Source organism: Pseudorasbora parva, chromosome 23 (assembly GCF_024679245.1).
Source record: "Pseudorasbora parva isolate DD20220531a chromosome 23, ASM2467924v1, whole genome shotgun sequence".
NCBI classification, from domain to species: domain Eukaryota; kingdom Metazoa; phylum Chordata; class Actinopteri; order Cypriniformes; family Gobionidae; genus Pseudorasbora; species Pseudorasbora parva.
In genome coordinates, this window is record NC_090194.1 from 1,979,460 (window position 1) to 1,998,355 (window position 18,896).

At 43.0% G+C, this 18,896-nt stretch overlaps 1 protein-coding gene across 1 annotated transcript in view; it reads left to right on the plus strand.

Moving 5' to 3' along the window:
* The window catches only part of cux1a (cut-like homeobox 1a), a 214,417-nt gene that overhangs the window by 82,752 nt on the left and 112,769 nt on the right, over positions 1 to 18,896 (plus strand). Inside the window, exon 3 of the mRNA XM_067433652.1 lies at positions 11,932 to 11,979. Coding sequence (XP_067289753.1) covers positions 11,932 to 11,979 — 48 coding nt within the window. The remainder of the gene's footprint in view (positions 1 to 11,931; positions 11,980 to 18,896) is intronic.

An 18,896-nucleotide genomic window follows, 5' to 3' on the forward strand; every position in this document is an offset into this window, starting at 1 on the left:
CTTATCAGTGTTACTCTCCTCTCATCCATCATGGCTGCTCTCTGCTCTCTATGCATGAGTGTGTGTGTGTGTGTGTGTGTGTGTGTGTGTGTCCGTGTACTTTTGAATAACGAGCGGGGTGATGCTCCTGGACTTTGTTGAATGGAGATTCTACATCCAGACGCCAGCGAAAGACAAGAGAAGACATCCAGTGGACAGGCCATAGCATGTGCTTTCCTGTTTCCACCATTTCCAGCGCTGGATTTAGGGAGATTTACGATTCTCAGAACAGGCCGGTAGCCATTTTCCAGGAGGATCCAAAGCATAAAAACTACAGCTGAACATTATTTCATTACTGATATCATCTTCTAGTTTATGGAAAAGTGCTGGATTTTAGAATCCAGTACATATTGTGAGTATCTGCCATTGATGACTCTTTAAACATAAAGCATGTTCATTTATTAAGCATTATGGATGATCATCTTTTGAACAGAGATTTTAAATGTGGAAGCATGGCGTTTCTATCTGGACTGTCCATTTGTCATATTATGGAGGGATGAATTTGAGCCAGAGTAGATTTTGACCTGTGTCTGATTAAAGGTAATACACACACTGCAAAAAAAATGCTCTTCTTACTCAGTATTTTTCTCTTGTTTCTAGTCCAAACATCTAAAAATTCTTAAAACAAGAAGTATTGACTAGACAAGCAAAAGTAATTGTCTTGTTTTTGGGGAAAAATAACTCAAAATGAAGAGAGTTTTTGCTTAAAATAAGCTAAATAATCTGCCAATGGGGTGAGGAAAGTGGCAGATTATTTATCTTATTTTAAGCAAAAACTCTTCATTTTGAGTTATTTTTCCCCAAAAAAGACAATTACTTTTGCTTGTCTAGTAGATGATTCTTAATGTAAGAAATGTTAGATATTTAGACTAGAAACAAGACAAAAATACTAAGTAAGAAAAGCATTTTTTGCTGTGCACAAGGAGGATTTAGGGATATTTTGGGTGTCCATCATTTTGTTAAATCCTCCTTGTGTATATTCTCTCGGTCAATCAGATACGATTAAACCGATCTGTTGATCAGCGTACCTACCGAGCTTAGATGGCATTACGGCAGACACCAGAAGCTTAAAACAGGCCTGGCCTGGCTCCACCACGGCAGTGCCACCCCAGATGCCAGCGCGCCAGGACCAGTTGGCATGAGATGCTCTATATAATGGAGTGAGTGGGAGGAGGGAGAGGCTCACGTTGATGGTGAATAATTGACCAGGCGGGCACATGCAGCTGTGTAATCTGCCAAACCGGTGGGTTTAAAGATGCATGGTGCTCGAGGAGGGCACGGCTCTCAGAGACTTGAGCTGGGTCTGGATGTCTTGTTTCGAGTCAAAATATCAAAAAAATCTTACATTAAGAAACATTTACTAGACAAGTAAAACTTATTGTCTTGTTTTGGGGAAAAATAAGTCAAAATGAAGAGAGTTTTTGCTTAAAATAAGATAAATAATCTGCCAGTGGGGTGAGAAAAATAATCTTGTTTTCTGTTTGAATTAAGATTATTTTTCTCACCCCATTGGCAGATTATTCATCTTATTTTAAGCAAAAACTCTCTTCATTTTGAGTTATTTTCCCCAAAACAAGACAATTACTTTTGCTTGTCTAGTAAAAATTTCAAAATTTTCAAATTTTCTACCCTTAATTTTCAAAAATGTTAAATGTTTGGACTAGAAACAAGACAAAAATACTGAGTAAGAAAAGCATTTTTGCAGTGTTCAGAGGATGGGATTAATGCTCTGGAGACTGGAAAGCCCTAAACTCTTTTGCACAAAGAGAAAGATCTGTTTTTCTGTTTTTGTAGGTAGCTTTTTAGTGGTTGACTGTTTTTTGTTTGTTTTTGTCATACTTTCTGATGACATTAATAATACTATCAATACTGATGGTTGATATGGACGCCTGCCTTTACATGCACATGAGCTTAAATGCCATCCCATTGTTAATCCGTAGGGTTTAATATGGAGTCGGCCAACCCTCTCTAACAGCTCCAGCTCTTCTGGGAAGGCTTTCCTCAAGGTTTAGGAGTGTGTTTATGGGGATTTTTGCCCATTCTTCTAGAAGCTCATTTGTGAGGTCAGGCACTGATGTTGGACGAGAAGGCCTGGCTCTCAGTCTCCGCTCTAATTCATCCCAAAGCTGTTCTATCGGGTTGAGCTCAGGACTCTGTGCAGGCCAGTCAAGTTCCTCCACACCAAACTCCTCATCCATGTCTTTATGGAGCGACGCTTTGTGCACTGGAGCGCAGTCATGCTGGGACAGGAAGGGGCCGTCCCCAAACTGTTCCCACAAAGTTGGGAGCATGAAATTGTCCAAAATGTCTGGGTATGCTGAAGCGTTAAGAGTTCCTTTCACTGGAACTAAGGGGCAAAGCCCAACCCCTGAAAAACAACCCCACCCCATAATCCCCCCCCCTCCCACCAAACTTTACACTTGGCACAATGAGGTCAGGCAAGTCCTGTTCTCCTGGCAACTGCCAAAGAGACCTGAGCTGTGTGAGTGAGTAGAGGCGGTGCTCATTTGCATATACATGATCCGTGTATACTAAATGAAGCAAGGGTGTCAAGTTACAATCAAGCTATTTTAAGGCATGAAGAAATCACAGGGAAAATGTTTAAATATGTCATTTTGGTGATCAAAGATAAGTTTTAAGGGATAAAATTATTAACTACTTTAAATATTTAAATACTGCACCTTAATTTAATTTCTAACTCCAATCACAATAGGTCATATAGGGGATGTATGTATCAATATTTACTTGTAAATCATAAATGCATGCATGCATGATAATCATCTGGCGCTAATAATCATATTTGAGTCATAGTTTGACGATCACTATAATTAATTTCCGTTCTCAGTCCTCCATGAGGTGCAGTTTGTCTGTCAGTTTTGCTGGTTCAGCGTTTAGGCTTCCGTCACGTCATGTTTTGTCCTCGACGGCTCTTTCCGTGCCACAGTAGTCCGACAGATTGCGTTTCCGTCTTCAGACCCCTCTGGATTTAACAATGACTTGCACATGCTCAAACTTGGCTGGGCTCCTAGAGATTTACTTTTTATTGCGAGCTTTTTATCCATTCGCTAACAATATAAATATATTTTTATGCACTGCTGTCTTAGCGAAGAAACGCTGGCAGATTGCATCTGCAGAGAAAGATGGAGTACGAGAATACCGCTCAAGGCGGGCAGGGGAACTCTCTTTTGGCCAGGCCCCGAGTATTATGTTGAAACCAGATGTTGAGAGATGTTTCCTCCTGGTCACGTGGGCCCCTCTGGTGCGGCACTTACATAAATGTCATCTGTACAGTAGCCAGTGCGGGCGGGAGAGAGAGCGGAGGCCCAGCTGCTCGCTCTGGGAAGATGAAGAGTGCAGTGGGGTCAAAGCTGCCGTCCACCACTTCTGTCTGTTCTCTCCAAACACGAGCGAGACATGCACACATCTTGCTTTGTCATTGGCTGTGTTTACATGCAGCCCAGTAAGCTGCTAACTCAAAAGCTTATTGAAATAACCAGTTTTCCCCGTTTACATGCAAACCGACAATGCAAGTAAACCCTGTTTACAAGACTTTATTAATAAACAGGTTATTTCCATGTAGTCAAAAATAATAATGTCCGTATCTGACTTGGAGTTTTCCAAATGTTATGTCAGTTGTGATGTTAATAAAGCGTGTCAGCTGTAGATTTACAGCTCATATTATCCCTCATGATGCAGCGTTTAGACTGAACCTCTTCTACTTCTGCTGCATGAGATTGAGATGAGAACACATCTTTACAATGTTCTGGGTCTTAAAAGAGTCTGCGTTTGTTTATTTTGGTCAAAGCTGCCGTCCACCACTTCTGTCTGTTCTCTCCAAACACGAGCGAGACATGCAGACATCTTGCTTTGTCATTGGCTGTGTTTACATGCAGCCCAGTAAGCTGCTAACTCAAAATATCAGGGACCCACTTTATATTAGGTGGCCTTAACTACTATGTACTAACATTGTAATTAATCATTTGATACAATGCACTTATTGTGTACATACATGTTTTTACATTGTACTTACATTAAATTTTTTTTTTAAATGTAATTACGTCTGTAACTAATTTCTGTAGTTACATTTGTAATTACACAGTTGACCCTTCCCTTACACCTAACTCTACCCTTAAACTGACCCACACCACCACACCTGTCCCTAACTCTACCCTTAAACTGACCCACACCACCACACCTGACCCTAACTCTACCCTTAAACTGACCCACACCACCACACCTGACCCTAACTTTACCCTTAAACTGACCCACACCACCACACCTGACCCTAACTCTACCCTTAAACTGACCCACACCACCACACCTGTCCCTAACTCTACCCTTAAACTGACCCACACCACCACACCTGTCCCTAACTCTACCCTTAAACTGACCCACACCACCACACCTGACCCTAACTCTACCCTTAAACTGACCCACACCACCACACCTGTCCCTAACTCTACCCTTAAACTGACCCACACCACCACACCTGACCCTAACTCTACCCTTAAACTGACCCACACCACCACACCTGTCCCTAACTCTACCCTTAAACTGACCCACACCACCACACCTGACCCTAACTCTACCCTTAAACTGACCCACACCACCACACCTGACCCTAACTTTACCCTTAAACTGACCCACACCACCACACCTGACCCTAACTCTACCCTTAAACTGACCCACACCACCACACCTGTCCCTAACTCTACCCTTAAACTGACCCACACCACCACACCTGTCCCTAACTCTACCCTTAAACTGACCCACACCACCACACCTGTCCCTAACTCTACCCTTAAACTGACCCACACCACCACACCTGACCCTAACTCTACCCTTAAACTGACCCACACCACCACACCTGACCCTAACTCTACCCTTAAACTGACCCACACCACCACACCTGACCCTAACTCTACCCTTGAACTGACCCACACCACCACACCTGACCCTAACTCTACCTTTAAACTGACCCACACCACCACACCTGTCCCTAACTCTACCCTTAAACTGACCCACACCACCACACCTGTCCCTAACTCTACCCTTAAACTGACCCACACCACCACACCTGTCCCTAACTCTACCTTTAAACTGACCCACACCACCACACCTGTCCCTAACTCTACCCTTAAACTGACCCACACCACCACACCTGACCCTAACTCTACCCTTAAACTGACCCACACCACCACACCTGACCCTGACTTTACCCTTAAACTGACCCACACCACCACACCTGACCCTAACTCTACCCTTAAACTGACCCACACCACCACACCTGACCCTAACTCTACCCTTAAACTGACCCACACCACCACACCTGACCCTAACTCTACCCTTAAACTGACCCACACCACCACACCTGACCCTAACTCTACCCTTAAACTGACCCACACCACCACACCTGTCCCTTAACTCTACCCTTAAACTGACCCACACCACCACACCTGAACCTAACTCTACCCTTAAACTGACCCACACCACCACACATGACCCTAACTCTACCCTTAAACTGACCCACACCACCACACCTGTCCCTAACTCTACCCTTAAACTGACCCACGCCACCACACCTGAACCTAACTCTACCCTTAAACTGACCCACACCACCACACCTGACCCTAACTCTACCCTTAAACTGACCCACACCACCACACCTGACCCTAACTCTACCCTTAAACTGATCCACACCACCACACCTGACCCTAACTTTACCCTTAAACTGACCCACACCACCACACCTGTCCCTAACTTTACCCTTAAACTGACCCACACCACCACACCTGACCCTAACTCTACCCTTAAACTGACCCACACCACCACACCTGACCCTAACTTTACCCTTAAACTGACCCACACCACCGCACCTGTCCCTAACTCTACCCTTAAACTGACCCACACCACCACACCTGACCCTAACTCTACCCTTAAACTGACCCACACCACCGCACCTGTTCCTAACTCTACCCTTAAACTGACCCACACCACCGCACCTGTCCCTAACTCTACCCTTAAACTCACCCACACCACCACACCTGTCCCTAACTCTACCCTTAAACTGACACAAACCACCACACCTGACCCTAACTCTACCCTTAAACTGACCCACACCACCGCACCTGTCCCTAACTCTACCCTTAAACTGACCCACACCACCACACCTGACCCTAACTCTACCCTTAAACTGACCCACACCACCACACCTGACCCTAACTTTACCCTTAAACTGACCCACACCACCGCACCTGTCCCTAACTCTACCCTTAAACTGACCCACACCACCACACCTGACCCTAACTCTACCCTTAAACTGACCCACACCACCACACCTGACCCTAACTCTACCCTTAAACTGACCCACACCACCACACCTGTCCCTAACTCTACCCTTAAACTGACCCACACCACCACACCTGACCCTAACTCTACCCTTAAACTGACCCACACCACCACACCTGACCCTAACTCTACCCTTAAACTGACCCACACCACCACACCTGACCCCAACTCTACCCTTAAACTGACCCACACCACCACACCTGACCCTAACTCTACCCTTAAACTGACCCACACCACCACACCTGACCCTAACTCTACCCTTAAACTGACCCACACCACCACACCTGATCCTAACTCTACCCTTAAACTGACCCACACCACCTCACCTGACCCTAACTCTACCCTTAAACTGACCCACACCACCACACCTGACCCTAACTCTACCCTTAAACTGACCCACACCACCACACCTGACCCTAACTCTACCCTTAAACTGACCCACACCACCACACCTGACCCTAACTTTACCCTTAAACTGACCCACACCACCACACCTGACCCTAACTCTACCCTTAAACTGACCCACACCACCACACCTGACCCTAACTCTACCCTTAAACTGACCCACACCACCACACCTGACCCTAACTCTACCCTTAAACTGACCCACACCACCACACCTGACCCTAACTCTACCCTTAAACTGACCCACACCACCACACCTGACCCTAACTCTACCCTTAAACTGACCCACACCACCACACCTGTCCCTAACCCTACCCTTAAACTGACCCACACCACCACACCTGACCCTAACTCTACCCTTAAACTGACCCACACCACCACACCTGTCTCTAACCCTACCCTTAAACTGACCCACACCACCACACCTGACCCTAACTCTACCCTTAAACTGACCCACACCACCACACCTGACCCTAACTCTACCCTTAAACTGACCCACACCACCACACCTGTCTCTAACCCTACCCTTAAACTGACCCACACCATCACACCTGACCCTAACTCTACCCTTAAACTGACCCACACCACCACACCTGTCTCTAACCCTACCCTTAAACTGACCCACACCACCACACCTGACCCTAACGCTACCCTTAAACTGACCCACACCACCACACCTGTCCCTAACTCTACCCTTAAACTGACCCACACCACCACACCTGTCCCTAACTCTACCCTTAAACTGACCCACACCACCACACCTGACCCTAACTCTACCCTTAAACTGACCCACACCACCACACCTGACCCTAACTCTACCCTTAAACTGACCCACACCACCACACCTGACCCTAACTCTACCCTTAAACTGACCCACACCACCACACCTGACCCTAACTCTACCCTTAAACTGACCCACACCACCACACCTGACCCTAACTCTACCCTTAAACTGACCCACACCACCACACCTGACCCTAACTCTACCCTTAAACTGACCCACACCACCACACCTGTCTCTAACTCTACCCTTAAACTGACCCACACCACCACACCTGACCCTAACTGTACCCTTAAACTGACCCACACCACCACACCTGACCCTAACTGTACCCTTAAACTGACCCACACCACCACACCTGACCCCAACTCTACCCTTAAACTGACCCACACCACCACACCTGACCCTAACTCTACCCTTAAACTGACCCACACCACCACACCTGTCCCTAACTCTACCCTTAAACTGACCCACACCACCACACCTGACCCTAACTCTACCCTTAAACTGACCCACACCACCACACCTGTCCCTAACTCTACCCTTAAACTGACCCACACCACCACACCTGACCCTAACTCTACCCTTAAACTGACCCACACCACCACACCTGACCCTAACTCTACCCTTAAACTGACCCACACCACCACACCTGTCCCTAACTCTACCCTTAAACTGACCCACACCACCACACCTGTCCCTAACTCTACCCTTAAACTGACCCACACCACCACACCTGACCCTAACTCTACCCTTAAACTGACCCACACCACCACACCTGTCCCTAACTCTACCCTTAAACTGACCCACACCACCACACCTGTCCCTAACTCTACCCTTAAACTGACCCACACCACCACACCTGACCCTAACTCTACCCTTAAACTGACCCACACCACCACACCTGTCCCTAACTCTACCCTTAAACTGACCCACACCACCACACCTGACCCTAACTCTACCCTTAAACTGACCCACACCACCACACCTGTTCCTAACTCTACCCTTAAACTGACCCACACCACCACACCTGTTCCTAACTCTACCCTTAAACTGACCCACACCACCACACCTGACCCTAACTCTACCCTTAAACTGACCCACACCACCACACCTGTCCCTAACTCTACCCTTAAACTGACCCACACCACCACACCTGTTCCTAACTCTACCCTTAAACTGACCCACACCACCACACCTGACCCTAACTCTACCCTTAAACTGACCCACACCACCACACCTGTCCCTAACTCTACCCTTAAACTGACCCACACCACCACACCTGACCCTAACTCTACCCTTAAACTGACCCACACCACCACACCTGTCCCTAACTCTACCCTTAAACTGACCCACACCACCACACCTGTCCCTAACTCTACCCTTAAACTGACCCACACCACCACACCTGTCCCTAACTCTACCCTTAAACTGACCCACACCACCACACCTGACCCCAACTCTACCCTTAAACTGACCCACACCACCACACCTGACCCTAACTCTACCCTTAAACTGACCCACACCACCACACCTGACCCTAACTCTACCCTTAAACTGACCCACACCACCACACCTGACCCTAACTCTACCCTTAAACTGACCCACACCACCACACCTGTCCCTAACTCTACCCTTAAACTGACCCACACCACAACACCTGACCCTAACTCTACCCTTAAACTGACCCACACCACCACACCTGTCCCTAACTCTACCCTTAAACTGACCCACACCACCACACCTGTCCCTAACTCTACCCTTAAACTGACCCACACCACCACACCTGTTCCTAACTCTACCCTTAAACTGACCCACACCACCACACCTGACCCTAACTCTACCCTTAAACTGACCCACACCACCACACCTGACCCTAACTCTACCCTTAAACTGACCCACACCACCACACCTGTCCCTAACTCTACCCTTAAACTGACCCACACCACCACACCTGACCCTAACTCTACCCTTAAACTGACCCACACCACCACACCTGACCCTAACTCTACCCTTAAACTGACCCACACCACCACACCTGACCCTAACTCTACCCTTAAACTGAACCACACCACCACACCTGACCCTAACTCTACCCTTAAACTGACCCACACCACCACACCTGACCCTAACTCTACCCTTAAACTGACCCACACCACCACACCTGACCCCAACTCTACCCTTAAACTGACCCACACCACCACACCTGACCCTAACTCTACCCTTAAACTGACCCACACCACCACACCTGTCCCTAACTCTACCCTTAAACTGACCCACACCACCACACCTGACCCTAACTCTACCCTTAAACTGACCCACACCACCACACCTGACCCTAACTCTACCCTTAAACTGACCCACACCACCACACCTGTCCCTAACTCTACCCTTAAACTGACCCACATACTTCATGACACAAGCAGTCAAAATGTGTTTTTCACTGACAGGTAATGGTTTACTCTCGATACTACAACAACATTGCGGTATTGTTGAGAAGGCTGGCTGATACGTGATTCAATGCCAGTACTTATTGACATTATTTTGGCAGTTTACAAAACATATATGATTCTGGAGCTCTTCAGCAGTCCTGCGTCTCACGGGTATATCTGTGGCAATTGCTTAGGACTTCATTTGGACAACTTTAAAGGAGATTTTCTCAATATTTAGATTTTTTTTGCACCCTCAGATTCCAGATTTTCAAATAGTTCTCAGCCAAATATTGTTCCATCCTAACAAACCACACATCTCCTTTAAAGTTGTCCAAATGAAGTCCTTAGCAATGCATATTACTACTAATAGTTGCATTTTTTATATATAGAGTAGGAAATGTACAAATTATCTTCATGGAACATGATCTTAATATCCTAATGATTTTGGCATAAAAGAAAAATGGATAATATAATCCCGTGAGACGCACGACTGCTGAAGAGCTCCAGGGTCACATATAAAATAATCTGTGCATCCCTTTATCTAGTATTTGAGCTTATTTTTTAACGTTTTGTTGTTTTTTAGGCTTTGTCGTCTAATACATATGGATCGTATTTCATCTCAAATTGGTAAAATATTTACAAATTTTATTTTTAAACGAATCCTCTTGCCCTGATCATTACTCAACTCTCAGACCACCATAAAGTAAGTTGTTGACGGCCTAAAGAGGAGGATTTGTTGCTACTTTTCCTGTAAAATCCAATTCAGTCTCGCCCATTATATTAAATATATCTGCTATGGCGACTCCTACACTGCTAATGAAACGCGAGCAGCTTCGGTAATGATGTGTGTATCTTTATGCCGCAGTGGCGTAATGGCCTGCGTCCTGGCGATTACAGCACTCAGGGCGCCGTTTTATTCGGCCCCAGCGCTCAGTAATGTGTTTGTGCGTGGTAGGCATTCCTATACTGACTTTTAATGTGAGGGCTTTTTGTCCGGCCGGCAGATTTATTCACAGCCGTGTGTAATGTCATTTCATGTTGAAACACCCACCCTATGTTCAAATGAAAGAGGCATTGATGTTCATCTTAATCTGATATACTTTAATACCACGGCATCAAAATTACTCGACTGTAAGGGCCCGCGAGAGGAGGGAGGTGCGCTGCCATCCAAAACCCCAAACATAGACGCGGCTTGTTTTCCAGGAGCAGATTTCTCTTTATGATTCTTCTTTTTTTCTAATGAAAATTTCATATCACTCAGAAACATGAGCCGAAAAGCAACTCATCCATCTGTAACTTTATGACAAGATGATATAGTAATAGACTACAGTTGTAAATCCTTCTTTTAGAAGCTAATTATGTCATCATCTGCACGCCACATATACATGCATGTGGCGCTGCACTTTACTTTTTTGTTCTCGCTGTTTTTGCATGAGCAGTTTTTTGTAGCAGAGAGAACTGAGTCATGGAGAACTCGTGCAAGGGAAAGAACGAGGGCATATCAGGAGAGAGAGAGAGAGAGAGAGAGAGAGAGAGAGAGAGAGAGAGAGAGAGGGTACCAATGCATTCACACACACTGTCCTTTGCAGCACAAGGTGATACTCTTTTGTGTGAGAGAGAGCATTTGTGTGTGTGCATGCACTTGCTGTGTGTTTTTTTCCTCTTTTGAAGAGAACAAACCCAGCCCTGGGACATTTGATAAATTAAGATATCCATTTGAATACATTTTGTGTTTTTTCCCTCCATCTGCGATCAGATGCCTGCCATTGTCTGCTTTCAATATCCTGAGTTCCACACATGCTACACTGAAAATAAATAGTGAATTTGATGGAGAATGCTGTGTCTATTCATTTCAAACTCGGTTCAGAATCTTATATAGTAAATCATTGATCTTATAGCTCTAATGTCTGTTTTTTTCAATTGCAGGATTTGCGTAAACAGATAGCTCCTTTGCTGAAAGGCTTCCAAGCAGAGGTGAGTTGTCTTCCTAAACTTTTTACTTGTATTTATCATCATAAACTCTTAAAGATGATCTGTGTATCTTTTTTCCTGTTTAAATGCCATTTGTGTTGTTTCCATTGAAAAGTGTCTCTGTTTGTTTGAGCTCCTCAATCTGCCCAACAACAGTGGCATCGGTTCAACCCATGGTGTGAGTTTGGGGGCGGGACAGTTTGTTTCACCAGCCAATTGCAGGCAGGGCAAGTGATCAGGGAAACATGTTTGAAAATAGTCAGTTTGGTGATGGTAGTGGTGCAGAAAATAGATTTGCCATAAAAAAATAACTAGACCCAAATACAGTGCCGTCCACTAATATTGGTAAATATGATCAAAGATGGCTGTGAAATTAAATCAGCTCTTTCATTAAAAATTCACAAAATTCTAACCTTTCATTGAAGTAAAATAATTAAAAGTGGGGGAAACTCACATTATGAAATAAATGTTTGTAGACATTTCAAGCTTTCTCACGTCTGTAAGGCAAGAATACGCAGTTTCCATTCATTTTTTAACGTACTCCAATTCACGGAGACTGTCAGAAAGTGTTTTTTATTTTACAAAAGCACAGTGTTGTTATTATTGTGAGTTTACACAAATGAAAGTAGACCCAGTTTTGAATCATGCATTACTCTTATCTGCATGAACACAAACAACTGAGTATTTTATGTTGTTTCCGCTGTTATCGGGAAAAAATGCAAGTGGTCGCGTCGCCGCCTCTATGTCATGCATAAATCACGCTAATACTATAGCTTCTACGCTCCGCACAAACTCTTGGATATGCATGTAATAATAATCCACATTTATACAGATTTAGAGACTAAACCTCTTCTAGTCAACTGTTTAGTTGACAATTATGGGCAGCCCTGTAGTATTGTTGAAATGATGTGATTTGATGTTATTTGACCATTTATTTGTTTCAGTTCATTTAATTACATTCAAATAATTCTTTGATATTTGCACCTTATGTGTCCAAAATACACTGTATTAGGTGAAGTCACATTAGTGAAATTTAAGAAACGTTAAGTGGGCAAAAAAGGTCTACTGTCAATGGCAAAAATCCTGTAAATAAAATACCCTTTATCACCTCAATAAAATTGCGGCAACAGATTACATGCTAGAATACAAATAAGAATTGAGTTATAATTAATCAAATTCATTATTTAATAAGTCAACCATATACAATGAGTAACTGGAAATAGCTGAGGACACCTGATAATAACAAACAGAATGACTGAAGGAAAGAGAAACTACAACTGACTTCAGCCACAGCCTTAGATGAAATCAACTGAAAAGACATTATAGGCCTTTCGCCAGCGCAAACCCTCTTTTGGTGTTAAAAAAACACTGTCAGGATTTACAAAAGACACGCAGTAAAAATTAGCGCTGAAATGCCAACTGGGTAAAGTTGTGGCTGACCTTATTGCATATGCATTTGTAGGAATTTCCCCTTCAGAGCCAAATTTTATTGGAGGAGAGAATTTAAATGAATCATGCAAGGTGATTTACTAAGGTTTGCGCTCGTCAATTTACTACTCAATTTTAACACCTAAAAATAGCATGTCTTAAACCAGTCATTATGGAAAAGATGTTCATTAGTTTGCGCTTTGTGGTCAGATCACGGGTATAACTTTCCACTCTAGTCTTTTTTGTAATTGCGTTCATGCTAATTTGCACTATTTAAAAATCTGGCCCTGAATCTCTCTTATTACAAACCAGACTGACTTATTTCTAGTTATTTTTGAGAAGTAACAGAGGTTTAGATGTTGATGTTTTCTTGATCACCATTATGGAGATCAGTGTTTTCTTTAGTTGGCCAGTTTGACGCTTGGCTTTTTAAGTGGTTTTTGTGACGGTGTGCACAGAAGTCACTTTTAAATCAAGCAGCCAATTAAAACTTGAACCCATTGCAAAATCTACGTGAGGAAACGGCTTTTGTGTGAAATTCCCGATCGTGTAGATTCCTATTCCTAAAACTGCAATAGTTTTGAGTTGTTTAATCAATGCCATGTGACAAAGCTGCTCTGCTAGCGGTTAAACTACACTCCTCCTCATGGCTTTACACAGCAAATATGACTCTATCACACTCACACCTATTCATCACACAACCTTCATGTAAGAAAAGGCAGGAAAAAGACCTGTTTGCTTAACTCGTCACAGACCTGGTGGAAGATGGCCCTCGCTGGCCTGATTATAGTCTCGACGGGCTAAAACCCACCTGATTTCACAACAGTGCTCTTTAGCTGACGGTTTGTTTCTCTTAAGGTCTGCTTGTGTTGTACAAAGCCTCTATATTTTGTCAGCATCTAATCAGATCAGACAGTTTTGATATGTTCTCGCTGTTTGCTCTCCCGCTCTTTCGTCGGATGAGAGCGAAATCCTAATGATGTTTTCCCTCCGTGGTGCCAGGTAAGTCTATTTGTTCAGGGCCGAGCCAGAATGATGGACTCCTGAGTTTCACATCTCAGAGGAAGACAGATTTAGAGAGGGGGTTATCTTAAGGCATACATTAGAATTTATTTTGAAAGGATGCTCTGGAAATCATGAATGCACCTTTAAAATGCAATGTAAGTGACTTTGGATAAAAGCGTCTGCCAAATGCGTAAATGTAAATGAAATCAGTAGCAGTATTATGTAGAATTGCTATGGCTCTATTCTTGTATCAAGTCTTTTTTTTCACTTTGCTAAATCAAATTAAAAAAGATTTGACTTAGATAAATGATTCTACACTGGTGGGTCACAGTGATATCTTTCCAACATAATTTTGCTCTCTATATGTTTTTGTGTGTTGATAGATAGACGGGTGCATGGATTATTGAATTATTGGCAACTTGTAAATAGTTCACTATAGCAATAGCAAATATGTCATCACATTTTACAATTGTGTTTCCTTTGACAGGTCTCTTTAGTGGCCGTTGTGTGCATAACCATTCAGTATAGGACTGCATGATATATCGTTTTAGCATCAATATCGCAATATGCTCATCTGGGATTGTCACGTCACAGGATGTGTGATGTCAAGTGTAGGGATCGTAGTTGATACTCACAGACAGAACGCATGTGATTCGCAAATTAATTGTAAAGTTAAACCATCACAGTGAACGCTTATCATTTGCATGTGTTTTTAAGTTGCGTCAGACACATACGCAAACAACTTGTGAACACCGAATTCAGTTCTCTTTTTGAGCTCGCAAAATGAAGTCAAAATGCCCGTCTCTGTGAGTATCCTCGTAAACACAGTCGGTTATGTGTTGTAAGGAAACAGATGTGTGTCATTTAAATTAGATCTGTGCGTTCGTCTTAAAGGGACAGCAGCCTAATAAACCCGCAGCTGAGACAAAATGTAATTAATTAATTATGTTTCATTTATACAGTGAAGACTGTTATTTTACATTTGATTATTCAATTTCTGTACCTGAATACTATTAGATTTATCTGAAACACATAAAGCATTGCTTATTTCAACTGTATCTTTCTTCTACTGTATTTATCTATATTTGTAATTTGTTTATTATTTTCTATACAGATTCGCTCCTCCACAAAATCTGCCCAATTATTCTAGAACGATTCATTCATTAGAGCCATTCAAATCAACTTGGGAAATTGTTTTAAAATTGCTATATGGATCACAGAAAAACAAAATAACGCAATGTACGTTTTTTCCAATATCGTGCAGCCCTAATTCAATATGACAGCAGATATTCAAATGCCCTCTGCAGCACAGACTTATAATATCATCATGATCACAGTGAGTTTTGTTTTTAGCCCTACCTTCCTAAAACATTCTTTTAGTTAATTAAGGTCTATTTTAGTCCGATGCCGGCTGTGCTTTTAAAAGTTACACCTAATGTTCCTTGGTAATTCAGTCAATTAGTTGTACTGTTGCGTGATATCAAACCGAGTTTGATTAGGTTGAATAACTCGCTGTAAGTGTTTTTCAATCTCTTAGTTACCAGAAACTCAAGTATAAGAACTATGAAGTGTTTCCTGCACTTCTACGCTAATAATGTTAAATTATCTGAAAAGATATTCATAAAATAGTGGTGCTTTTAAACAATAGGCCTTTCACATGATTATATGTGAGGTTTGTAAAGTATTTAAGTGCCAGATTCTTCAGAATACAGGGTCAGAATTTGGCTCTGTTTATGTTGAACAGGCTCCGCTCCAGAGCGCCCTGACCCACACAATCATGAGTTTAATATAATATCATAATGTCATGTATAATATCATACATGCTGAATAATATTTACATGGTACCATGAGGTATTTTTATTTTTATTGATTTGACTTTTTGATCCGTAAATTCTGCAATGTTAGAAGATTGTGTGTCCAAAAATATGATTGTGCTTTTTGTAGCACCTATTGGCATATTTGGACTGATTTTAAAGAATATTTTATACCTCTTTAACTCTTTCCCTGGCAGCGTTTTTGGTAATTTTCACAAAAGTTTCATGGCTTTCAGAATATTTTATTCTAGCTTCATGCATTCTTTTTTTAAATCAACACTTGTTTAATAAAAAAAGCAACATTTTAAGCAAGAAGCTGAGAAAATCACGTTTTCGACAAAGACTACATCCAGAACAGATTCAGAACGATGGTCAAGTAGATCGAGTCCATCAACACCCCAAAGATTCACCGTCCTATAGCTCGTCCTGGGTCCACATTTCATTCAGTAACGGCATTAAAGGGTTAGTTCACCCAAAAATTAACATTCTGTCATTAATTCCTCTCACTAACCCGTCAGACATCCGTTCATCTTCACACACAGATGAAGATATTAGTGTTGAAATCCGATGGCTCAGAAAGGCCTTCATTGACACCAATGTCATTTCCTCTCTCAAGACCCATAAAGGCACTAAAGACGTCGTTACAAAGCCCATCTCACTACAGCGGCTCGACAATCATTTATGAAGAGACCAGAATAGTTTTTGTACATAAAAAAATGACAGATTTCAAAACACCGCTTCCTGAAGCCCCTGAGCTTAATGAATCAGTGCATTGATTCAGGATTCGCCAAACTGCTGAAATCACGTGACTTTGGCGTTCTGAACCGCTGATTCTGATACGCTGATCCACGTTCCCCCATCAGAGTGTGTGTGTGTGTTTGTGTGTGTGTGTGTGTGTGTGTGTTCCCCCATTGGGCGTCTGGTCTAAACCAGGTGTGTTCAGGAGCATTGTTGGAGTGTTGCTATTGTGAGGAACTGAAAACCACTGACCAACACACACCTGCTCTAAAGTCAATAGTGCAGTATTTCTGTGTTATTTAAAGAGTGTGTTAGTAATATGAGCCTATGGGCGGTGCACAACACACAAACACACACAGGAGAAGCGTTCAGTCTCTCCTCATGTCAATAGTGAATCCGCTCATGGCTCGAGCACAACTGGCTTTTAAAGGGAAAGGGAGAGGAGACTGATTGGTTTATTGCACATTACGCCCCAAACACATTCATGACTCATTAAGATACGAGGGACGACCCTTTAAGACCATGAGCATTTTTCCCGTTGTTAAACTAGCAAAAGTGTATTCGGACGCACCATAGGTGCACCTGTGCCATTAGCTAATCTTGGTAAAACAGGGCCCTAATGTTGATGATAGTGTTATTTTTCATATGCATATGATTACATATAAGATCTCTTGTTTCTGCTTCTTCTTCGCATGTGTTTTGATCTGGAGTACTCGTTATAGCGCTACCGTATAACAGTGAAAACACAGAAAGCTGTAAAACTAGTCTTAACTTCTCCTAAAAGACAAGATAACTAGTTAATGGCGAGGACAGAGTTCCAGATTCCAGATTTGCATGTTTTTCCAGCCTGTTTTCCCCCCAACCATTTATAAAAAAAAAGATTTTTGGGGTGGGAATGTGTGGAACCATCCCTGGCACTCTTACGATGGAAAAATGGCGACTGACGTCTCAATTCCTCAATAATCTTATGCTCTTTTTTCACTATTCCGTCTAATGAAGTAGTAAAAAAGCCCAAAAATAATAAAAGAGAAGGAAAGTGAGAATTATGTGTCGATTTTCCCTTCCTTCGCCCTCAAAAGCTCTTCCAGTGTCCGCTGGGGTAATGTACGGCAGCGTTTGACGGCCTTCAGAAGCACCTCGTGTTAAGAGGCTGAAAATCAGCATGATAAAAACAATCATTTAAAGGGGCGGTGAAACACTCAGTTTCAGTCAGTGTCATGTCAATCTTGAGTACCTATAGAGTAGCATTGCATCCTGCATATCTCCGAAAAGTCTTTACTTTTTTAATAATTATATAAGAAAGATGCGCTGTTCCGAGTCTTTCCAAAAAAAGCCGAGCGGGTGGGGGCGTGTCGTGTGAGCGGAGCTAAATAATGACGTGTGCTCGCTGCTGCTATTGTGTTGAGTGCGTCGAGTGCGTCGTAAAGCTGTGTCATCCCTAACAGCGGGAAAAAAACTTTATTCAAAATAAAAATATGGCTTTTAATCAGATCCAGCCATACATCTATGATCCGGAATCAGACCCAGAGGCTGCTGTTGAACAGGAGCAGCAGCAAAAACGACTAGAGCAGGACGTCTCTATGTGGTACAAGTTATACACTAACTATATAATATGCTTAGCGGCTTGTGTTATTTACATATTTATACTTGAATTATATCGTCGTATTTTTGTCTTTGAAGGTGTACATGTGGGAAGTGCAGTTGTGTGTGTGTGTGTTTACGCGTGGTTTGTGTAGACAATTGTAACGTTAGTAAGCGGACTGGTTTTGCACGGCAGGCTAAGTTAGTGTTTACATAGAAAGACACGGAATAGTAGCGCATTTGAATGAAGAAGCGCGCTTATTTAGTTCAACATATTTCCCCCCTCTTTGTGTATTGTTGTTTGGAGTGCTTTTACAATACACAAACATAAAGTTACACATATAGTGGCCAGCT